Raw genomic sequence first — 25,611 nt, 5'->3', positions numbered from 1 at the left:
TTACAAAGCATTAATGAAACAAGTTTTGGCGCAGTGTAATGTTCAAATTTTTTTCTGGTCAAAACTCCATTTTTAGAAACAAGACCATAGTCAGGGCTTTAACGAGCACTCACTACTAACAGGATTGAGTGTACTACTTCCTACAATGAAGTGCCAGCTGAATATTAAGCAGAAAGGCAACCAGTTAAGAACCCCAAGCAAATAGACTCGATGCCTGTGCATCTAGTCTGATGAGTTTGTTGTGGTTTTTTGTTGTGTTGTGTTTTGGTGTGGGTTTTTTTGGGTTTTTTTTTTAAATGGAAAAAGGTACTATTCCCTTAATGTAAGCCCAGAGCAAAACTCTGATCGGGACTTCTCACAAAAGCAGCAATAAGAAAAGAAGGTAGGGAATACTCAACTCCTCCTCTCAAATGAACAACCCAACTGCAACCCGCAGTTTTTAATCACACCTCTAGTAATGCTAGTGCTCTTTCTGAGCAGTGGCGTACTGCGACTCCATGTCTGCGCAGGTTGCCAGATGGCACTGATTTCCTGCTTTCCTCATTCCACTCCCCCTCCTAGAAGTTTGTGCATGAAATCCACCAATTATGTTAAAAAGCATCCTGGCACCACAAGCCCTGCAATTAACAACTGCAGCTTTTAGTGCAGCACCAACACAGCAGCATGAAAAACAAATAAGCCAGGCAAGTGTTAGGATTTACAGGGGTCACCGACAGTAATCACTGTAGTATTGTTCTTGCTCTCAGAGTCTCCCCAACACTAATCCCCTGGCTCCCCTCTCAAATACACGCTCGACTCTCGGCAGAGGGCTGGGTTTGCATCCTCAGAACTGACCGAGCCCTTCTGAATACCTCTGATCCTGGGGGAAGGATTCTTAAAATACCGAGGCTCCCACCATTCAGATTCGTACATAAACTTCACATACGCACACGCAATCATTAAAGCTGTGCGGGAAGCTAAGCTCTGGGCGTGTTTATGTAAAATCAGAAATTAAATGAGGGCAGGGCAGAGGAGACACACACTATTGTCTCATAATACTTGGGGGTTTTCATCATGTTGTTCTCAAGGCTTTTACTTAAATTAATAAAGAACGTTGTTAGTCCTTATTCAGTAACAACAGCCAGCTAGTCAAACGTGAGCTCATGTGCTTAAGTGTCTCAGGAAGCTACTATCTCTCAGTGCTTTAAATGGCAGATAGAGAGCTCCTACTGTCATTTACAATTGAAGGATAGTAAATTATGACGTAGTCAAATCTGTAATAATAAGAGTGCTAAATAAACAAAGAACTAACTGCAAAGAAGCAAAATCATGATGAAGGCTAAAATGCTGCAAAATATATTATTTGAGTATATATAAACCATTTGTTTTATCTGCAATAACTTTTTGGGTCAGGACAGAAAATGGCTACCAGGAGTATAAATAGCAATAAATACAGTAGTAATTACTTTACATTGTGCTTCACTGTGTTCTTAGTGACTCATCTGGGAATAAAGATAAAAGTCCAGATTCATAAATGAAGGTAATTAACTACTGGAGCAATTTACCACAGGCTTGATAAATTCTGTATTACTGGAATTAAAGGGGGTGGGTGGGAGCATATAATTGTAAAGCAGATGCTAAGTTTGTGCCTGAGAAAGACTTCAGTGTTATTTGCTTGTATCTACTACTGTCTTAGCCATCGGAATCCAGAATAAGGAACACAAATCAAAGTGTAAATTTTGGAGAATTTTACATTTGATACAGGTTCAAACAGACAAAGGCATCAACAGCAATGGGAAAACCCGAATTTGAGAGACCTAAAATTTGTATTCTAAACCCAGAAATTAGCTAGTGCTTTCATGCGTGCAAAATTAGGCGTGTATCTAATCAGAGAACTCCAACTGGGATCTCCAAAATTTTATATACTTTGAAATGTCAGAACTTCTTTCTTTGAGCCATAGAGCTCTTGTCAATATTTGCTTTGATGTTAAAAAGAAAATAATAATAATTTTCTGCTCTGATCTACCTTTTCAGTACAATAAGGATATACAAAACATTTTTTGTCAATTGTAATCACTAAATAATAATAAAAAAAAAATCACATTAATCTTCTTGTTACTCAATTCAACATGGTCTTTCAGTTACAGAAACAAAATGCCCAAAGCAGCTGCTTTGGTATGCCCTGTCAGATATTCCTTAATCCATTAAGTTCACAGAAAAGCAGAACAGTGTCCATTAAACATGAGTGTAGTATGAATGATGAAAGTTTTCTGAGTGACACTGCATATACAGATATGCATGTTCACATGTATGTGTATACAACTGCATTTCGCATGCAATAACTTTACTAATTTATCCATGTAGATGATGAAAGCGTTCAGCTAAGATCATTCTGTACACCTTTCACTGTAAGTTGTGGTGGTTTTTTTTTTTTTTTTTTTTTTTTTTTTTTAATAAAATGCAAAACACTTACAAAAGAGTGACCAACAGCCAGAAGCCTGCAGGGATATATTAAACAACAGAAAACGGGAAAACAGACTGTTGTATAAACGTTAAATAACTTAACAAATCACACTACAGGAAAGAACAGGGTTAAAGTTACATCATCTTGCTTGTAATTCTAGTTCTTTGTTAAACAACAAATTTAAGTCAATGGAGCTTTCAGAGTCCTCTCTATATGGAGAACAGCTGTTCAACTTTTACTAGACAGCTGAGGCCACAGTGTCTGTGAAAGCTGCACTACCCACTAATAGCTGTAGGCAGCTGCCCACAGTTCATCTCCACACTGGAATGCTTCTTCCCACATTCACACTACAAACACACAAAGCACAGGTGACAGAGGTGGCTGCAATACAGAGCATTTATTTTGAAAAATGCCAGAAATTCTTCTCCCATAGAATGAAAGCATTCATGGATGATATGAATGAAAAGCTATCCTGTGTATAAACCGGATAGTCTCATAGCCTACTGTATTTTTCTTAGAGGGAACGCACATCTGCTGTGTTTGTCACTGAAAGCTGCCGTAGAGTTTTAACATGTAGCTTTAAGAAAACCCCAAACCAAATCACTTATTTCTCTCCACTGGTACAGATCTGTACAGATATCTGTATAGCTGTGAGAATATATGGTCATTCAATGTTTAATATGCTAATTTTCAAAGCCAGTTGCCAGGATTTAAGTGAATGCTCATAACAAAACATTTAAGAACTCGGATTTATAAATCTGGGTTTAGTACAATGGAAAAATAAACAAAATATAGAAGTAATTATGCAAGGGAGCTACTGCTGATTTCACTGTGATTCCAAACAGGACGCTTTCAAACAACAAACAAGTTATTGACAAATGGCTAGTCTCTACCTGTAAGAGGCGATGGTGATCCAACTGGTGTTGATGGATTTGATGGAAAACTACTGCTGGTATGATCAGGAGAATAAATCTGACAACAGACGAAAGAGATTGTATATCAATACATGTCATAATACACAGTAAAAAAATAGCTACTAGGATTCCTTCTCATGCTTTTAATTGTCACTCTTGATGCTGGATTGATAAAAGAAACCTAATTTGATCCTTCACTCACAGCTCTGCTTTATTACACTCAAGGCTCTAAAATGTCTAGAGAACTTTCATTTCCAAGCAGCTGTCAAAATAAGCTGTATTTGATAGTGACACAAGTATAACTGATCGTCCTTCTACTCTAACAGCAGCAGAAACGACAGCTTTTTTATCATCGAAGGGGAACAATACACATAAGAGTTAACAGTACACAGATAATTATAACAAACAAAACTTAAGGAAAATGCAGAGGAATAATGACTTCCCAGTCTTGAGAGAGAGAAAATATTTTAGCAGTCAACACATGTTATCTTCTAAAAATTAATTCTTCTCAAGAGAAAAATACCAAGAAAGCATTCAGCTCTAGTTAACCTACCAAACAAAAACCATTGGAAATTTTGTAGCTCTTGCTATGTATTGCAGCATATTCGATTTTTCTCTCTTATTTCTGTATCAATTGCTTCCTTAAGATACTAAACTTCAACTTGCAACAATTCATTCCTTGCTATCAATGTAATTAAAAAGTCTCGATAAAAACAGAAGACGTAATGCTTAAGGCTTTATTTAAAACTTAAAATTTCACAATTCTTGGAAAATTCATTTTGTGAAGGGAATTGAATAGGTTTAGAGGCTATGGACTTTAGAACATATTTTTATAGGTCATCAGTTTAAACCTGTTTTACTTGAGCAGAGACTGGGATTTGTTAGTCATCAGATGGTAGTTAAAAAAAAAATCTCCAATGGCAATGTGGTTGATGTCTCTTTGCACAGACAATATGACATTTCAGCATTTAGCTGACAATAAACTAGGACTTGGTTAAGTTGCATATTGTATTTTTTGAACTGACAAAACGAGGACATGATACATGCTCCTTCCTGGTCTGTCATACTACTTCATTAGAAAAGACCATCAGTTCCCTAATGGAAAGACCTCTCCTTTTCATACATGCTAGAAAGAAAATATATTTAAAAGAACAAGCTACCTCAGACCATTGTAGGAAATTAATGCATTGTACCTCACTTGGGTGTCAGTATGGGAACTGTAGAGAGTTCCAGACAGATAAGATATAGAAAATTAAAATGACATCAGAAGAAAGGCCTCGAAGTTTCCTTTGAAACTGGTTGTCTCCCACCACTCTACCTGCCGATTTTATTTTGCTCTATTTTCTAAGAGGGAAAACCTGCATTATGCCAAAGCCACAACTAAAACACGAGGTCAGAATTCATTCTGCACGAAGTCTCTGGCCACTGTGCTGTTAAATGACCAATGATGAACAACCCTGACACCTTCTGCCAGGCTTAAACGGTAACATGACTCATTTTACTGCAACAAATGAGACTCCTCCTCCTATCAGTCATGGTCCATTCCAATCAGCGGGGTGCCAATATGCCAGGGTCTAATGAAAAGGCTCTTAAACAAAAGCTGCACAATTGAGAGCCTGCAGAGCCAAACCTCAGAGCTGTTAGTCCAATTTTTTAAACACTACAGTGTACATTTCAGTTAGGCTTTGTTATGTTAATGTTATTGAGTCTAAAGCAACAAAGAAACTTAATTCATGAATTACTTTTAGAAGTCAACTTTCCTACATTTTCTTTTCTTTTGTGATGGGACCAGTGGCTATTTAACTACCCAGACAGTACAAAGGCCTTTACCCTAGTTCTGAGGTAGGAATCAAAACATAAGTTATCACAAAGAGGTCTGATATAATCAACAAAGTTAAACAGTCCTCCTGTTTGATCTCCTCTAAATTAAAGACCAAGTGTTTTGATTTGGCATTAGGCAATGAAATAAACCAGATGTTTCTCCTGCCATATAACCCTCCATGGGCACAATCTTAAAGGGTTATTGTTTGGCAAACGTTCAGGGAAACACATTAGAAATGGCACGAATACCCAGATTTTCTTTTCTTTCTATCTATACTAGTTCATTATCCAAACTAATGCATAATCCACAGGGCTTTGGGAACTTTGTGTAAATACTTTCATGTACAATTCTCTTTCTTGCCTACCCTGAGATTAAGACCACAATTATCCAGGCTTAAACCTAAAATAAAAGAACCTTTGCAAATGTATTATCTGGCCTTACATGTTTAATCACATACTATTCTGTATGGTCTTTAATACCTAAACTGAAGAACAAATGTCGTATCCTCTGATGTTTCACACATGAAAGGCCTATTGTGAGATGTACATCAACAGAATTTTAGAACTAGAAATTCCTCTCGACAGCGGCAGCCGTAGCATTTACAATCCTAACCAGAAAGGCATATAGTGTCATCTTGGGGTGGGTGTGAGGCAGAAAGGAAGTCAAGACGATCGCAGTATTTAAATAAAACTTTGTTCAAACAGAAGAATATTCTTGGTTTACTAGCCATCAAAATTAACGTGTGCAAGCTTCACCTGCAGGAGAGACCACCTCCCTCCGTGAGCAGTACTCCTTGCCGAACAAGCGCAAGAAGTGTGCTGGGTGCGCGCGTGTTGCGGGGTGCGGGGGAAGCAGATGGATGAGGCGAGGGATTTGAAGTGTGCAGACTATGGCATGCACTGATAGAGCAGATGGAATGCATCACCATCAGCTATGACAGAAATGATTTATGGAATGACCTGGCTGCTCCTGCCAAGCAACAACACGGGATGACAGAAACAAGTTTCTATGACAACCAGAGCCCACCCACCAGTTAGATTAAACATTTCTGCCCTGACTTCCACTCGCAATATATTTAAGAGTTTTTTCTTAAAACATCAGCCTGGTTTTCTCGGCTAGTGACTTGGGCAAAAATACCTGAAAGGACGAGAAAAAATATCTAAAAAAGGACAGTAGGGGAAAACGTCGCAAAATCCCGTGGGTTTAACTGGCCAGTGTGTCAGACTTCACAACACAACTTTTGGTCAGGCTGCAGAACAGCAGACATCCCAATACATCTGCAGAGTAATGAACAGCCTGCAGTATGTAAGCACTGCTATTTCTAGCAGTCAGAAAGATTCCAGTTCTTTTCTGACAGGTCTCAAACAGACAAAAAAAAAAAAGAGTGTTAACTGCCCTCTGGACTCTTGAATTGTTATCTACTTGCTGAATCCCCCAAAGCAACAGGGACAACATTTTTCTCCTCAAAGCCAGTAGGTCAGAGTTCTCCTACCCAATATGGACATTACAGACATTATCAGATCTGCTAATCTTTTAACATATGACCCTCCAGGGGATGCAAGGGTAACAGGATCTGCACGAATATGCACACTTGCATTCACTGATATGAGGCGAGGGATGCAGAATCCAACCCAAGAACGGTCTTTTGGAGCTGCAAAGTCGTAATTTCTATCTTTTAAATCAGACTTAGTCTCCCTATTTGCTATGTACAAGAACTAAAAAGTGGTACCCCAGCCACCGCTCCTAACTCTGAAATTTCTACTATACTGTATCAATTACTGTTTTATAAAAGTATATCTGATCGTATTAATGCAAACAATAATTGCTGTATGCGTGCATATGTAAATAGAGCTTTTAGCAGACTAAAGATACTTGCAATGTTTTATATTATCTACATTATTCCAACAAGAGTTAAGAGTTTAAACTTTATGCATATACAGCATTTCAAAGGCTGTTCCACAAATTACAGCTATACAACACAGCATTCAAAACCTCTGTTTTAAAAGGCCACTGAGAAAACATTTTAAACCTTGAGGCAGGATCTGCTCTAAGAGTAATGTTAAAAATATTTTACTTTAACTAGAACACCATAGGAAAAGAGGCGGGGTGGGATAAATGCCTAAACTTTTTATTACCATCTTTTACTTTGTCTAAACAACTTTCTAAACTGTATCTACCCTAAATTTTCCCATCATCTGAAAAAAAAAAGGTAGTCAGAATGAGTCTTCTACAAATAAAAGCATTTTCCACTTGCTTTTTTATAGACATTTTTCTAGTATATGACATTGTATCATAGCACATTATTTTAACTTCATACATGAAAACTCCTGATTTGATATTATAAAATGAATGAACACATAAATAATGGATGCAGTGATCAAAATAAGTCTTTTAGATTTGAATATTCCAACTGCTACTTACAGATGCCAATGCCTTTCCAAGTGCATCACCTGTCTGTGAGCTTCCAGCACCATTTCCTCTGTTTCCTGTAATGTGGAAAGCAAACCCAACACTTCTTTTTAAAGCTGAAATTTTATTTACTTTATTTTATTCATCACATATAGTTGGGCAAACACTTTTAAAATGGATATTCTGAGGAAGTCAGTGTCAACAGAATCAGTTCTCATTATACTTAAAAATTTAATTAAAACAATTAGATTTAAATTTAGATGCTCTCCTCTTTAAAGTCAAACACAGTATCATTGTGATAATTTAAGGACCAACAAGTGAAAGTAGTTAGAAAAAAGACTGAAATTATTTTCTAGGGTCACAGGATAATTTTAATTAATGTGAAAAGAAAATAAAAATCAGAAAATTGTATTATTGCAGCTTATTTCTAAACGGTTATCACTAAAGTGCTGCACGTTTCATTAATTCCTAAAGTCAAATTCACTAAATAGTTTCTTGTGTGTCTCCTTGCTCCCTCTGCTCTAATTCCCTGTGTTGTGCTCTCATCTTTATTTTAGAAAATCCCTGAAAAGCTCTTATCCACCAAGCTTTCTGTCACCCCTGCTCTTAGTTGCATGTCAGCAGCTTTGCGTGCCCTTTTGCTCCACACACCATCAAGCCAAGAGGTCTGAAGCCCTGCCAATTGGAAACAGAAAGGACCTGCATCCTCTGGAATATCTGCTTTACTGTAGAAGATAGACCCTTTAAAAGTGAATCTCCAACTTCTAATGCCAAAAAATTGTATGCCATGTGAATGTAAGCCATTCACGTCGGAAATTCAAGTAATGAAACACTGGCTGTTTCAAGTTTGTGGAAAACTTGGATTTTCAAGCCTGCGTTTCCCATGCAGATTCATTAACTGGGTTCTGTTTAAAGTTCTGAGTGCAAAACATGTTCCCAAATCAAAGCCAGTAGAGTCACTCTAACTAAATTCCACTTACTTAAAATGAAGTTAAGTGCAAATCATATCAAACTGACAAGGGGCGTCTACAAGCATTTAATTTCTACAGCTGTGTCTTAAGATGTGCAAATATATGCAAGGAACAGATGATCATCCTGTATTTCATGCTTTCTAGGTAAGCACAGAAGAGACTAAACCAGCCACCACACTGGCTACTCAGTAATCTCTAAATCAGTTAAGAGAGGAATTTACGATGCAGTTTATCAAGCTCCCCAAGGAAACAGTCTCCCTGCCTCTCTCCTGCACAGTACCTTGGTGATACAGCAGCTCTGCAAACTGCAACACCAGAACTACCTACATATACTAAACTATGGAGGGATAACTGCCATTAAGTCAGATGGATACAATCTTCTGAGCATGGGCTTGGCTGTGAAAGCAAATAAACCAGTAAGCCTTAAGCTGACTGCAAAACTGTTTGCCTCATCTCAGCCATTCTGAGGACAGAAATGTTGCAGTGGTGTGGTATACCTGGTCTCCAAGCATCCCATAAATTAAATCTTACTGATTTTCTGCATCATGCAGCCCAAAAGTTCATTTTCTTGTAAAATTAAAAAACAAAGCAGGAAGAACTTTTTACCCAGTATATTATCTGATCCATTGACAGGTGGAGTGTGTGAGGCACCTACGTAAGGTGAACTGCTGGTACTGCCACGATGGAAGCTAGACATTGGAGGAAGACTGGCGTTTATATCTGTAGGTGAGACTGAATGTGGGGGATAGCTCTAGAGAGAAGAGAAACAGACATAAGACATTAAGTAGTCTTTAAATAAATGTTGATGTTTTAAGATACCAAATAGGCAACACCCAGGTCTTCATTAAAGGAAGGGATTCATCCATCCTCTGAACAGACCACTAAACAGCCACAGATTTTTATTTATACAACAGACATAAATAAAAGGACATAAACCTACTACAGTAAGTTTGTGATATCTGACAACTGGGTTTCTAACTGACACACACAAGCAGCAAACAAGAAATGAATTCTTTTAAGTCAGATGTCCATATACAAGTACATATACATTAAGCTGTGCTGCATATCTTACCAAACGGTCATGTGCGTGCAGGCTGCCGTAACTGCTGGACTGGGACATGTGGGAAGAGGAGCCTCCCAACATCCCACCATAGCCAGGCTGGCTCATGCCGTTGGATGAACTCCAGAGGTCAGAAGAATTGTGGGTCCCATCTTTTTTTTTTTTTTTTTTAATAAAAAAGAAAAGATTAAAAATACGTTTCATGAGGAATACCAAGTTCTACTTTTCTTTACAAAATTATTTTAAAAGAAAACAATTCAGGTACTCAGACTAACATCAACAGGGAAACGGTGACCAGTTTATACTGCATCTTCTATTTTCATGACACCACTATATTTATAAAAAAAGCCAAAAACTCAACAGAGGCTTTATAGCTGAAATACAATCCAACCACAGCTGAGAAAATACCAAGCACTTCTGCTAATTACACAGACCTTCAGTAAGGCCAGATTTGTACCAAGAGGGTTGATAAAAATTCCAGACTGAAAGAAATATTAAAAAAAGGGGGTGGAGGGGAGAGAAGTTTGGCTAAGCAGAGCTCATCATAAACATACAGTGCAAAACATCTATTAACCTAAAATAAGCAATTTATAGCCTAAAATACCTTAGTACCATAAAAATATAAAAACATTTCATAATAGCAGATTTAAGTGACTGAAACGACTACATTACATAAGCCTTAAACCCGTGTGTCAATGCAGTTTTCCTTCTGTAGCATAAACTGAAGTGCTCTGCAAGTTCCCATATTGAGAGACGACTATGCTTTCAATATGCTCCAAAACCTCATCAGGCTACAGTACGAGCTAATTGTATGACATGAGGCTGAGGAAATTAATTCTGCTCTTGTTTTCTTACCCCCTCCCCCCCCCCCCCCCCCCCCCTTTTTTGGCATGCTGTATATACCAGCATTTGAGAACTTAAGTCTGTTAGCTGATATTGTACAGTCAAGTTCCAGAACAGCCAAGAAGCCCTCACCTCATTTTTCTCTATCACTCCACTGTGCTGCTCTGAAGCCCCTACAAATCAAAGGATGGGGGATTCTGTCCATCTGGCCTGGTGTGTAATCCCCTTAAATTTCAGTCAGCAATTAACGTCATGAGAAAAACTTTAAATCTACAGACAGCTCCCTTCATCTAACTGTTTAAAAAGTATGTAAAACTTAATCATAGGCTCTAGCACAACACACTAACTTTATGCTTCCTCTTTCTTTGAGCACAACAGTGGCTGACTGCACGTTTCTGCCTAAAGGACAAGTGACACCTGCCCATACAGTTAAAGTCACTTTACCCACCTTGCATAAAGAAAGTGCTAGCAAACATACTGCTTGGTGGCTTAGGAGACGGGTAACTTGGAGATTCTCTGTTGAAATCATCAGAACTCGGGGATGGTGCATACACCTAAATATTGGAGAGCAATAAAAGCAGGTTAGTAATACTTGGGTGTCGTGCATTAAAAAACCCGTAACACCAAACAGACACAGTCAGAAAGCACAAATAAAAAAAGAACAGTGTAGCAAGCTGCAGCATTTGTTGCCCTTGTTTTATTTGCTTTTTAGCAAGTTGCCACAGTACAGAGGAACTACAGTAGAGTGATCCTAACAACACACTTTCTGGTGTGCCAACTCAGCCAGGTGGCCTGATAAAAGCTTGAATGCTGATTTTGCTCTCTAAGTGCATGACTCGCACAGACTTGTTGCTTGAGATAAAAAAAGGCAAGATAAAACAACTGGGCCCCAAACAAATTTTATTTTAAAACAACTGTACACCTGTTTGAATACTTAATTAGCTGGCATCCCAACAATCAGAAAGAAAAAGAACATCCAGTGACAAATGGAAAGATTTTAACGCAACCATTGTATCATCTATTCAGAAACTTGCTTCCGTTTGTATAGTCATCAAAAATACATGTAATGCAAGTCCTGAGGAATAATCTTAAAACCACAACACTGAGCAAATTATTTTCACACTGGCCTAGCATTAAAGAAAACCAGTATCGTTCTTTTTTCAGTGTAACACCACATTAGCATGACCATTCTCAATTTGCAAACAACAAATTTTCTTAGCAAGTTAAAATTGTAAGATGCCAAATAAACATAACGATTACAAGTCTTTCACTACAGTGACTCTAAAGAAATATAAAGCATATTCGGGAATGAGTAAATCATAGAATCATAGAATACTTTGGGTTGGAAGGGACCTTTAAAGGCCATCAAATCAACAAAGTTCATATTCACAGACTTAAGGACTCTACCCATAACGTGAGTTGTTCCAGTAACAGTATTTTGGTCAATATACTGAATAATGCAATCTGACTAGTGAATGTTAAAAAATAAAAATAAATAAAAAAAATAATGAAAAAGCCCCACCACAACACTCCCCGCAAAAAACCTGCAAATTGACAAATATGGCAGCAAAGAATATAAAGATGTAACATTGAAACCAGAGCATCTTTGTGCTACAAAGTAAAAAAACAGGGTATATTTATTTTTCAATCATTTCCCTTTCTTGTGAACACATGAAGGCTTCATAAGCCCATGTATTAAGAATAATTTTAAAACTTTAAAGCTTATATAATGCAACTTACAAAGCGCACCACACTCTAAAATTCCAGAGTTACTATTTCCATCCCTTCCTATGCAAACAGAGGCACACGCATGTTTCTACAACATTCACATCTCTCCCTTGTCCTTCTGGGCTGTTGTTTACCAAGCAAGAGAAGGGCCAGGAAAACCAAGCCCGGCAACAAAAAAAGCGTAAGTCGCCTAAAAGAGAAGCATTGTTCTCCCGGGGGCCGACTGTTCCGAGAAGGATATTTAGAAAGTGAAGTGGGCCGGTCCCCGCCATTTGCATACCAATAACCCTCCTCCCCGCTCCCAAACGCTTTTCTCTCCCGCTGCTCGGAGCGAAAGGCTGGGCATGTGCCTGCAGACAGCACTCTTTGAGATCACAGGGACTGATTTACCACTCTCAGACTCGTTTTACATCAACAGAATTTCAATAAAATCTATCAAAGTGCAGTATGACGGAACCAGGACAAGGGCACAAGGAAGGCAGCCAGGGCCAAGCTGTCGGTCCGAGCCATGTCATGGAAACGGCAGCAGGTAAAAAGACACCTGATAAAAAGGAGTCAGGCAGAAAACTTACGACTTTTAGTTGCATGCTTGCTTTAGTCTTTTTTTTTTTTTTTTATCAAAATAAAGGAAAACTTTTTAGGAAAGCAAGCCTTTCAAGGAGCCTTTGTTCAATATTTTACTTGCAGATTTTCAATTTATGGAATAAATGTAAAATAGAGATGCTTACCAAACCTCAGTGACAGAACGACCATACGTTACAAGCAACGGTAACAGTACATATGTATTTACTATATAGGATGAATGCCTGTATATTCCATGCCTTAGAGATATTTTAACGGAAATGTCACTCTGTCAAATTGCAAATACTCGCACTCATAAGACTGCAAACGTATTAGGCAAAACTGGGCTTAATTTACAAGTTCTCTGTTGTGCAGAATAACGCAGCATATGCTATAGCTGATGGATAATCTATCACTGTCACGGGACAGCAGTGGAAACAAAGCTTTATGACATTTAGCACTGCCGCAGAGATGGACCCTGATTAATGCGAAATCACCTCCAGTGACGAATTATACTTCTTTCAAACTGCACCGTTATCTATGAGATTTGTACATACAAGCTTCAGACTCAAATTTTAACATTTTACGTAATTGGGTGATTTATAAAAACTGATTCAACGCTATCTCAAAAAGGGAAATTAAACTGAAAAACTCCTACAAATGTATCATTTACAAATACATATGTACAATCCATTAACAAAATAAAAATGTTATGAATTATATTAACATAAAAGAGGCCCTTCCGAACAGCTACAGGAAAGTCCTAGCACAGACACATAACTTTATAGTTTCTGCTTGTTTTGGTATCTTAACTATAGCTTGCAAAAACATAGCTGCAGCGTTATGAAGCTGCACTTGTGCCAGTCTAGATTTTTCAGATCAAAGGGTTCTTGCGGCAAAACACAACTGATGTGGTCTCAAAGACTTCATTAACTCCAGATGTGGGGAAACAGCCAGCCAATCCACAAAAGGAGCAAGTCTCTTTTAGTTACAATCAGAACTACCCACAAATTAAAACCAGGCCTCTGATGTCATCTGATCACCTGCAGATGAGCACCAGGGTTTTTTTTCTGGTTAATGACCTAATCATAATTTTTATGTTGTGTTACTACAAACAAAATTTAAAAGCAAAGGAGAAAATTTACTAAGAGTAACCTGAAGTCCATGAGATGTGAAATAGAAAGGTTTAAAATAAAAAAGTTGACTAAAAAAAGATGAAATTTTATTTTTAAGTCAGGAAGCAATGTATCCGGGCAACTGGTTTGTTCACTCTGAAAGCCCTGTGTGCACTAGGATCCCTATCCAGCAAAACGCAGCCTCCGCGGCTGCTAGCCGGCAGGAGGCTCGCAAGGCTGCGCAGCAGCTCCCCGGTCCGTGTCCTAGTTAAAGGGCTTTCTCTTCTGCAACAGCTGAGTAAGGCAGTTATCCATGTGACGCGGCTGCTCAAGACGGCCTCTTTTAGCTACTAAACTGATAACAGCAACATCCAGGAGGCATCAAACCAGTTTTTCCTGGCTGACATTCCCACTAAGACAAGGAACACTGTTAAAAGGTCAGCCTGTCTGCAGTCTCCTTGAAGAGGGTTGTCTCCAGCAGGTAGAAGAAGAGCCCACCTTTAATCCCCTTAAACGCACTGCGCCCGAAGGCATCGGATGTGTCTCCATGCTGACAAGCAAAACACTCTCCCGTTATGAATGGGAAATTCCCTCTCGATAAACACACGCCAAAACAATTTTTTTTTTAACATGACTTATCAAGTGGAGGACTCAACTCGTTTGGAGCTGTGCTAGAATATACATCAATCCTAATGCTGCACTGCTTCTGAAGGGTAGATGGCCTCCACAGAGGGAAGCAGGACAAATGAGTCGCAAAGGATATCAAGTCACAGACACACATCTGTCTCTTCCACACCCTGAACTGGTTTATGTTTCTCCAGTGGGAAAGGCAGGATGACAACTAAGATGTTTTTTGAGGGGCAGTGGTGGGAGCTGACTTCAGAACACAGTTGAGAAGAGATTATCTGTACTACATCAGGTTTAAGCGAAACGAATGCATCATCCAGTTCTGAGATCTGCCCTGGTGATTAACATACGTCATGAACACTATCATGAAAATGACACAGACCTAATATATCTAAAACACACCAAAGGATCATGCAGCGTGCTTCTGTTTACCAATACAAGTGCCCATAACACGACCATTAATTTAGAGACCTGGGTTTACCAAATTTTATGGTAAAAATTCCAAGTCTTGTTCTATAAATGCATTTAATAAATATAACATTTAGAGCCCTCCTGCTGGCATACTTCCTCTCAAGCAATCTTCCTGTAATCTGTTTCAAATTCTTAAATATTTATCAATATTTAATATTCATGTTAAAAGCAGATTAAAAAACAGCAACGAAGCAACCAAACCTTACTTCCGATGAGCTCATGCTATCTCAAGACCAAGGCTCCCGTCACACATACTGTTTATAGAATTATGAATTATGTTACTCATTTAAGCCTAGTTATTAACAATTCTTGGAAGTTCAGTAAAATGTTTATCAAGCTTTTTTGGAGACAGAATTTTTTGAAACCAGTAATCTGTTCTGTAGCTTGTAAACTCTGCTAAGTAGCCTATCTACATTCCATCAGCATCAGTCATGCACTAAGCAAGTGCGCACTGATGAATGATTTGTACATGTGGCAAAATTTTACAGTGTATTATCTGCAGGTTTTGTGGCAAAAGCTAATTCTGCTGAAGGGCAGCTCTAAGAAAAGGAAACTTGTTTTCATGTTTATATTTCTGACAAAGTCATGTACTAAAACTTCAGGAATGTAGAATAGTAACTACAGTTTTCCATGCTCCTCTTGACAGCAAGACAGAAGCTGCCAAAAAAAAAAAAATAATCACCAAACCATCCCAAATTCTTGTTTAGTTGATATTTAAGGAAGATGACAAAATTAAGAGCCCTAGTATACGAGATCAGTATATCATATCCTCAGTAATATCTTTTGTTTCCAATATCAGGTGTAAAGGTTCATACATTTTAAAAACTCTTCTCACCACCCAGAATGAAAATAAAACACTCCTTTAAGAGAACAGAACATCAGTCTTGTCAGCAAATCCAACTGTAATTTTTAAGGATGGTATAAAATTCAAACTCCTTGACGTAGCTAAACTGAATTCCATCTTAAATAAATGTTTATGCAGTTTAGGCATGCTATACATGCCTATTTGGATATTTCTGAAATGCAGAGTCCCACTGCAATAGTACACAGCACAAATACTTCCTAGCTTCTTCCCCAGTAAACGACAATTTTAAAGTCACATTAAAAACTGATAGGCAAACTTACCAAAAATCCCAAATTCAGTATACGCAAACCTTTTAGTCTGTTCTTTTCATTTTATTTGATTTTTAAATTGTAGTGTGAGGCAGAGAGGGAAGCAAAAAAAGGCAAGGTAGCAGAATACCACCAGAAATATATACAATGCTTGAAGATTCTTTTTATATTTTATTTGCTAAGCAAAATCTTTTCCCCACACTCCTCAAACTACGCTGTTACTAAAGGATGCATAAAACTAAGTCTTCAAAAATTCCTGATTAAATCCGGATTTTAAGAAACAAAAAACAGAAAAGTTGAAACTAATCAGCCTGTTTCTTAACCTGTTCCCTGTACTCCAGAAGGCTATTCTAGCTGCGGCAGGAATCCTGGTCGCCAGTATTGACCCCAGGAAGATGCCGTAGTAGATAAAACGCTATCTTTTTGTTTATCTCTTCCCTGAACTCCTGAGTACTCTCAGTTTCTGTACCTCCAACACAGACTATTATATTTCTACAAATGGACTTCGACATGCACGTGATTATGAAAGCAAACGGGGTGTGTTACTCTTTGGTGCTCACATTTTGAGAAATATAGATCCGTCCCACAGAGCACCTGATCCCATCCCTAGCTGCTGTCATTTGCCCAAGGAAACCGACATAACCTTCGCTTTGAAGCATCAATAAAGCTTGTTGCAGACAAGCCACCCTTTTGGCAGGGGACCGCTGCTCAGCAGATTGGCAGTTCAACCCAATAGAGTGCAGCAGGGAAAACTCTCTCGGGCTGATGAATTGTAACTCATTGTTTTTTCAGTGGGATGAGGAGAGCAAAGAGAAGGACAAGGAACAGGAAAAAAAAAAATCCAGCTGACCAGTGTTTCCTACCTCTCCTTATTCAATGTCCACAGCCATGTACCCCTAGAGATCTTCCAGATGATCTTATATTTGTCCTGACTTACAAATGTTAGCTTTGACCTTGTCTAAGTTGCTGAGGGCAGCATATGGTACAGAACAGCTTTAATTGTACTTTTCTCCCTGTATACTAACTGGCCCAATACTAATAAAAGCAGAATTGAATCGTTCTTTTTAGCACCTGGTTGCTCCAAAATTTACAAACTGAAAACAATTTACGTTGATGTTAAAAGACTTAATACATTATTTATTGCATAACAGCTACAGAAAGGCATGTTGTCGTGTCATCTAAGCATTATGCAATATTATTAACATGTTTCTTTCTGCTGTAACTCTGAGAGTGATGGCTGCAGGTCAGGCATTTTCTCCACTAAAAAAATACCAAAATATACACACATATACTCAAATCCGAGTGTCTTTATTCATCCATAAACACGTACCCATATGTATGTATACATGTATGCACACACAGGGACATGTTTATAAATAACCTTTGACACTTTCAAAATTCTCAAGAAAAAAATCATTTTCTAAAAAAAATCCCAATATAAGCTAGTTTAAAAAAAAACACCAAATCACACAGCATCACATATGTGCAAACCATATATATATATATATATGTTGATTTTTTTTATCCCTTTTAAAATAAGCATCGTAGAAATCTCCCGTGAAAGTTGCAGTAACTCCACCTTGGAAAAGGGCTCAATAAAATCTCAGCCTATGCTGAGAAAAAGAAATATTTACTCAATAATTAAAAATACTCAGACTGGTATATCAAATTAACCCATACAAAGCGCGGAATACAACCATAATATCTAATAGATTCACAAATTTATTCTCATATAAAATAGTAGGTGATATAAAATAAAATACAATAGGTGATATAAAATAAAATATAATCAATGCTGTTCCTTAAAATGATTTATTTTGGTGACAGCTAACACATTACCCTATTGCGATCTACATAAAAATAATTCTACAGTACATTTATAAAACAACCATTTATTTCTAACTTGCAGGTGAACTGAGAAAAGTGGAATCTTTCAAATCTATACTTTATACACAAAGAAGATATAAAACTTCTATTACTTCAATATTATTTTGTATGATGATACTGCATTTTATAAAATTTAAATGAAAAGGCTCCAGTGAATGAAGAAGTTTGCTTTATTATATATTGGTAAAAAAAAAAATTAAAATGTTTAAAAAGTATAATTTAAATTTGTGCTATTATTTCTACCTAAACAATTTTTTTTTTCCCCTCAGATTGCAGTGGCGTTGGGGTTTTTTTGTGGGTTGTTTTTTTTTTTTGTGGTTGTTTTTTTTTTTTTTTAAATGGGGGTTAGGTGTTTTGATTTCTTTTTGAGTCTATAGCATAGCTCTTGAACGAAAGGGAAGAAAAGGCAAAACTTTTGACAGATGTAATTTTATATTATATATTTTTTTTTTTTTTAAAAAAAGTCTATATTAAACCAGAATAATTTCAATGTATCAACAGGTGAAGGACAAAAATAAGAGAAAAGAAAAAACAGGCTAAATCTTCTAGTTCAGTGCAAGGGCTTTATTTTCTTTATCAAACAGATTAAGATTTTTCTTCTTTTTAATTTGGTGAGGATGCTTGAAAAAAAAAAATATTTTTTAATAACACCTATTACACATAATGGTAAAATTTTACTCCTTAGCAAAAGATTTGTATCGAAACATTACTTTTCACTTTCATCTGTCCCTCCTAAAACAGATAGAAATTACAGAAATTTAGCCTCTGTTAATAATAAAAACCCCTGACTTTAATTTTTAAACTTTTTATTTACATGCCAGTGCACACATGACCATCTACTGAGGTGCTCAGATACTTCTTTTTTAGCTTAATATTAAGCTTTCTTCTGGCTTACAAATTTAAGAAATTGACAAGAATAAAACACATTTTAAAAGTTTAAAACATACATTTTCTACATGTCATTTCCCACCTGCTTTGTCTGTAAATAAGTCGGATTTTATATACATCAGCAGGTATCAAGGAATGTCAATATTCAAATTCTAATACAATAATCTAATGAGCAACATACTATCAACTACTAATTGACCAAACAATACATACAAAAGTAGTAAGGCATCAAGATTAGGGCATGCACTGTTCTCTCATTATGGAAAGGGTCGTATAAAGATGTGCCATACACACCAAGACGTGTGCTTCCAAAACTGTAAAACAAAAACCACCCCCCCGCCAACTTCACCTATCCTCCTTATGTATATTTAAATTACTAGTCTAGATGAACTTGCAGAATTCCTAGGAGAGAAAATGCTAAAAGCTAGTGAGATGTTAAAAAAAAATTTTAACTAAAACCTTGGGCAACATGATATAGGACCATCATATGATTTGTCATCTATTTACTAACTCTTCGAGCTCATAAAGGTCACCTCTGACCCATAACAGGCACATGCTATCAATTTTCAAGCTATGCTCTCCTACAGTACCAGCAGTTCCATCTACTATATGCCTGGAAATACTTAATAAGATCAAAGCCTTTTTTCCTGCTACAAGAACAAAGAGAAATGTTGTACTAGAGTGATCTGTGCTCTAGAAAGAATAAAATCAAAACTCCATGCGAGTTATATTCCCTTTGCTTCAGGGGTATTGTAGAGTTAATTTTACTTAAGTCTTATATATATCTTCACATAAAACTTCAAACAGATTGTTTGCCTAGAAGAGGACATGAAAGAAAAATAATTTCATATTTGAAAGGCAGCTGGCATTTATACCAAAGGAAATGAAATAGGGACCAGCCGATTTTACTCATTCCCCTAACCTCTCCTCCAGTATCTTTTCTGTTATTCAAGAAGCTCATACACAGTGTCTTTAACGAATATAAAGATCCACACTGTAATCATCACCGAACAGAAATCTCGGCAAAAAGTTTACTAATGAAGGCAGAGCTTACATAGGCCCACGGGAGGAGAAACGGGAGTGAAAAAAAAACACACAACCCACAAAGAAGATCAATATCAGCATCTGTCTTTTTCCTATTTAATGTTATTTTTATAACATAAGAAAGCCAAAACCACATACAACATAAACAGACTCGAAAAAACATACTGTGTTAAATTTACCATTGTATGCTAATTTTTATACACAAACATAAGAACTGTTGTCATATGAACCTAAAAACTCTAAGTACTGACCGTGAAACAAGAACACCCCATTCAATTTCCAGAAAGTCAAACCCAGAGATTTACTCTTTTTCAGAACCCGCATTTCCTTTTTCTCCGGTGGCTGTAGCAATAGTTTGATTATGATTCTACGGTTGTTTCAAAATCACGCAAGTGAAACACGAGCGGCTCTGGGCACGGCGCCGTTACCGGGCGGCGAGCGGATGCTCGGCCCGCCGGGCTGCACGGTGCCCGGCCGCACAGCGGCACCGACTGCAGCGCGCTCCCGAGGGCTGCTCCGCACCCGTCCGGAAGAGGAGAAGTGACAAAAATCCCCAAACCAACACCGGACCCCAGGGAACGCCGCGAGCACGCGGGCACCCAAACTTCCCCGCGCTCCTCAGCGGGCGCGGGCGGGAGCGGCGCGCGGCAGCGCGGCCCCGGCCCGGAGCGCCGCCTGCCGCCCCCCGCGCTCCCGCGGCGCCCCGCTCGGTGCTGCGGTCCGTAACTGAGGAGACTTTCGTCTCCCGCGGCCCGGTACACAAAGCAGCCCGCGAACGCCAGTGCAGTTCCTCTCAAAGCCCCGCCGCTCGCTCCGGCCCCGCCGGGACGGGAACGGGCTGCCCTCTGGAAAAGCACCCCCCGCCCTCAGAGGAGCCGCGCCAGGCGGACCCTTGAACTTGTATTTGCCCGACGGCCGGTCGCCAGCGCGGCGCGGCCGCCCGGCGGCTCCCGAACAAAGGCGGCCGCCCTTACCGTCTTCCCGTTGTAGTAGTACATGAGGGAGTTGCTGCCCACCCCGGGGACGGGGTACGCGCAGTACATGGCGAGGCTGGCGGCGGGCCGGGCTCAAGTGCACCGCCTCTCTCCACGACATCCACCCGCCCGCGCGCTCCTCCGCGCCGCCCGCGCACATGGAGCGCCTCAGAGGCGACTTATGCAAAGCAGGACTGAACCATCTCCGGCCGGCCGCGGGGGTAGGGCCGCGCGCGGGGCCCCGCCAGCCCGCCGCGCCTCCGCCTCTGCCCGCCGCGGCCCGCGCCCCGCTCTGCCCGCCGGCCAAGGGCGGGGGCGCGCGCGCTGCAACCCGCGCGCGGGCCCGAAGGCACCGGCAGCGCGGCACGCGCAGCCGAGCAGCCCGCGAGCTGCAAGGGAGCAGCGAATGGATACGTCCCGAGCGAGTTCATCTTACGCTTTTTGTTTTAATTAAATTAGAGCACTCGTGGCAGCGGAGACGCTGCTCGATGCAGCTCCAGCCACGCGGCCATCTGGCTCTGCCTAAAGTTGCTTCCAACTTCGGCGAACGCTGCTGGGAGCGAGTCCCAGGAGAAAGCGGGAGCGCCCGGGCAGCGGAACCCCGCGCGCAGCCAGCGCTTCCTGGGCCCCGGCCCGCCGCAGGGCCCCGGCTGCCTCCCGGGCAGGGAAGCCTGGGTGATGCAACCGCCCCAGCACGCAGATAACATACGCCATGTGCTTGGCTTTAAAAAAATAATGAAAAAATTAAAAAATAATCATGTAAATAATTTCACTTTATGGAATTATCCAAATCCCATCTTTAAGATACGGTATAACAAGTACGACGGTCCTTTGTAAACACGAGCCCAGCCTCCCTTTATATCGTGTAATACATTTTTGTATGAAAAAAGCGATTTTGTGCCCATATAAGAAAGGAAAGAAAAGAAAAGAGAAGGTGGGGGGCCCCAGCACCATGGGCGCGTGGCAAAAATGTGAGTTATGCAATACAGCAAACAGACAGCAACTCCCAGCACACAGCCCCCTCAGTATTTGCACATTATGCCTGGAAAGCCTTTCTGCTTCTTCCCTGAGCAGTGGCAGGAACTAATACTAACTCCTAACGAGGTGCACGCTTTTTTATTTTCTACATACGAACGCAGTTGGTTATTAACTTAGCTCCTGATACGTCAGATATGGATTTCAATCCAGGGAAAAAAAGGTTAAAGCAAACCCACATTTCTCCACCTCTAACTGTGTCAACTGCCAATGCTGTGAATTCTCCCTGCCTCCTTCCTGACAAAAGCAGGAAAATACTTCAGGATAAGGAAAAAAAATGGACAAAGTTCAATTCAGCAATTTACAGGGAAAGCAAGCAAGTTGCAGAAATTCAGCTCACTCTCCCAAGCACCTTGTCTGTCAGGGGAATCTGCTCAACTAAAAAGATCTGCAAGGGCAACAAATTGACTACAGTCGAATACTATGGCCAGATAAAAATCTTAGTGGGTCTTCCATATAACATCCATCATCTCTGGATGTAACTATCGCAGTGTCTGTAAACATACAGAATACACACATACTGACAAAAAATATTCACACCTCCATCTTCAGACACTTTTTCAGTGAACTCTTCCAATCGATTAGGAAACTACTGTGCTCAGAACATGTTGGCAAATACGCCCTGAAGTTTACATCAGCTGAAGAACACTTGCATTTTTGCTGCAAGTCCAACTACACATCCAGAACTACTTATCTATGCAGTAAAGCTAATGACATCTGAACTGAACTCTTCTCCGATACAAAAGGCGTAGCAGCAGCAGCTGCCAAAAGAACATCACTGTACTTCAGACTATTAAATCACCAGGCCCGCAGAGTGACTTGCGGCTTCCTCCTTCCCCTAGGGACCACAAAGTCCCCAGAGAGCCCGTAAGCAGCTTTGATTTGCAGCTAACAATGTCATTCCTTAAAGCTTCTCACTAATGTTCAGGACTCTACAGATGAGATATGCTAAAAGATCTTCAGATCTTTGCATGTGCTACTTCTCATAGTGCACTAGATTAAAGTCTCCAATTCAGACTAAAGTGCAACGTAGAGAAAACCTAAACACCAGAAAAGGTGCTTTCAGCTTGCAAGAGCTGAAATAGTAAAGAGAACTCTCTTTTTCTGAAATAATTCAAGCACACAAACTTTCAAATCATTAAAAATAATTCCAGGGTAACTGGAGTTGGTTCTTTGAAGTAAAGACTATCTATCATCAACATAGTTGTAATTGCTACTGCGCCTCCATGCACATATGCCCAATTTTCAAAATACTTGTATTTGAGATGAAGAGTGTGATTCAAGCCCCCTCTCAAATAACAGGCATTATTCACATGGATTACAAGCAACTGGAAAGATGTTAAAACATACAGCAGAAAAAACCCACACTTTACCATGTAGCACTGGGAGGGGGCCTTCTGTGCATCACAACTGCCCCATACTTGTACAGAGCAATTGTAATGAAAAACAGAGAGGTAATATTAACTGGTAATATTTACTAACACAATTAACATTTATCAGTACAAAGAAATGATTGACGTTGTTCACCATCACATGGGTAAGACAACAGCAACAATTTGGTCAATAAAACTGAGTAACGCCCCTGCAAATGCTGTCTGTCTGTAGACAAACTAGTTTAAAGACTGGTACCTCCAGATAATGAGTCAATAAATTAATTTGCTCCTGAGTTACTCCCCCACAAATCAAAAAGACAACAATTTCCTTTTACTGAAAGAGGAATTAGTTGTCCTACCCCAAGTTTCACTGGTGGGATAAAATCTTAGTGTACAATACTTGAAATTTATTACTGTATCTGCTCTACGTTTACTGTACAAAAACATTGTTTCTCACAGGATATTTGCTACATTGATTCACCTTACAGGATCAAACCATAATTCCATCAAGTATATCAAACTTTAACCCACAGAAGTTTACGTTCACCAGAAGAGATGAAAAATAAACCTAACATGGAAGAATTTGGAAGACTGCACAAGAAATTGTGATGTTGTTACCAGTTACTCTGTATTTGCAGAAACTACTACCAGATAAGTATTCCGAAAGCTCCTGAAGTCCAAACTAAGTTTTTGTTTTGTGGTTGCAGTTTTTATAATCCCCATTTAAGCCAAGCAACAGCTGCTCTGAAATTGGTTTTCTTAAGAGAATCATGTTACAGTGAAATGAATCATAGCTGGATCAGCGATACTGTACTTGGTACAGTTGTTTACTCCATTTTTCCTTGGTGACAAGTCAAGGGTTAATCTTATGACTCAGCCTGACAAAACAAGTCAGCTGGAGACAGGGCCAATTTTTTAAACTTGATTTCAGACAGACATGCCGTCAGCAGAGGAGCACTGAACTGACATGCACTTTGTAGTCGGAATTGTTTCCACTCATGACCCTACACTGTGTGTCAAAAACAATAAACTGCCTGTTTCTAAAGTATGTAAAGAGATTATGAAAGCTGATGCAGAGCGAAATACTGACCTAATAATAAACCAAGCTACCTGTAGAATGGTTTCAAAGATTGTTTTAACACTAAGAGATTTTGTGAATGAACTACAAGTTCTCCCTGAAAACAAACTTATGTGAAATACATTTTTCTCCAACTTGTCAAAGCCACAAAGCAAATACACAATAAGTATATGCAACTCATCGTTTGAATTTATAAAAAAATAAACAATTTCTCCAGATCACTGAAAATTGTACCATATGAAAGACAATTATGTAACTGTCTCGATGGATGAGAGCCATCCTCTGGTCAAATGTATTCTATAACAAGACTGAAATATCAAAATACTTTAAAAAGGTTAATCTTTTTTATCACAGTTTTATTATTTTAAATAGGTCTATTCAAACACAAAAACTAGCAAAATCTTTTACAATGAATTATAAGCAAGTAGAAATTAAAGTTCCTTTTCCACCAACAAAAGCTACTGTGATGTGTGAACCCAAGTATCGTGAGTTTCCTCAGGGAGAGTTGGCTTCAATCCTGCTGAAAAAATGGTAACTTGGTAAGAGCCCAAACCTGCTTTTGATGGGGATACCAATTCTATTGTTCTTACTAATTTCCATTTAATTTCTTAGGGGCTAAGTTAACCTGCTATCTTTGGAAATAAGGCAAAGGCAACTGCCCTAGAAGTCTCTCCTTTCCTCCCCTCCCTGTCCAAGGTGGAAACTTATCAATTTCAACCACATTCGACAGAGGAACAGAAGTTTCTCAAGTGATTAAGTTCTTACCAGTTCTAAGAAAACTGAGACCTGAACAGGAGAGACAGAACCCAACTGATGTCCCGCCAAAATAAAGGCAAGGAACGGGGAATAGAGGATAAAGGACAAATGCATAGAAAATTAGTCAGATACTGAACAACCTGTTGCTAATTAAAATATACATAGTAACTTCGAGCTGCGTCTCTTGCAACAATTCAGGGAAAAAAAAAAAAAAATAAATCTAGCCATCTTGGAACTCCAAACAGAACTTATTTTCAAACCAAACATTTATGATGATTAACTACAGCAAGGCCAGAGTTAGGATCACCAACAAAGGATGCATTGAACATCATGCATAATGTAGCTGTTGGAATGGGCAAGACTTGAAGCCTTAAGAAACAAACCTGGCTCTTGTAACAGGAAAACACATCGTTTATTCCATCATCCTCCATTTAATTCATCAGTTAAGTAAATGTTAATTTATTTTAAAAATGTGAAGCATAGCCTTCTGTTGTTAACC

The 25,611-nt window shown here is 39.1% G+C and overlaps 1 protein-coding gene across 1 annotated transcript in view; it reads right to left on the bottom strand.

Annotated features, from left to right (window-relative positions):
• TCF12 (transcription factor 12) overlaps positions 1–25,611 on the bottom strand; it is a 173,169-nt gene that overhangs the window by 20,485 nt on the left and 127,073 nt on the right. The window contains 5 exon segments of the mRNA XM_086620007.1: positions 3,337–3,415; positions 7,601–7,665; positions 9,166–9,310; positions 9,632–9,771; positions 10,911–11,016. Of these exon segments, the coding sequence (XP_086476133.1) occupies positions 3,337–3,415; positions 7,601–7,665; positions 9,166–9,310; positions 9,632–9,771; positions 10,911–11,016 (535 nt within the window).

Source organism: Tauraco erythrolophus, chromosome 14 (assembly GCF_009769465.1).
Source record: "Tauraco erythrolophus isolate bTauEry1 chromosome 14, bTauEry1.pri, whole genome shotgun sequence".
Taxonomy (NCBI): domain Eukaryota; kingdom Metazoa; phylum Chordata; class Aves; order Musophagiformes; family Musophagidae; genus Tauraco; species Tauraco erythrolophus.
Note: the sequence above shows the minus strand (reverse complement) of the source record. Positions and strands in the feature narration are given on the sequence as shown.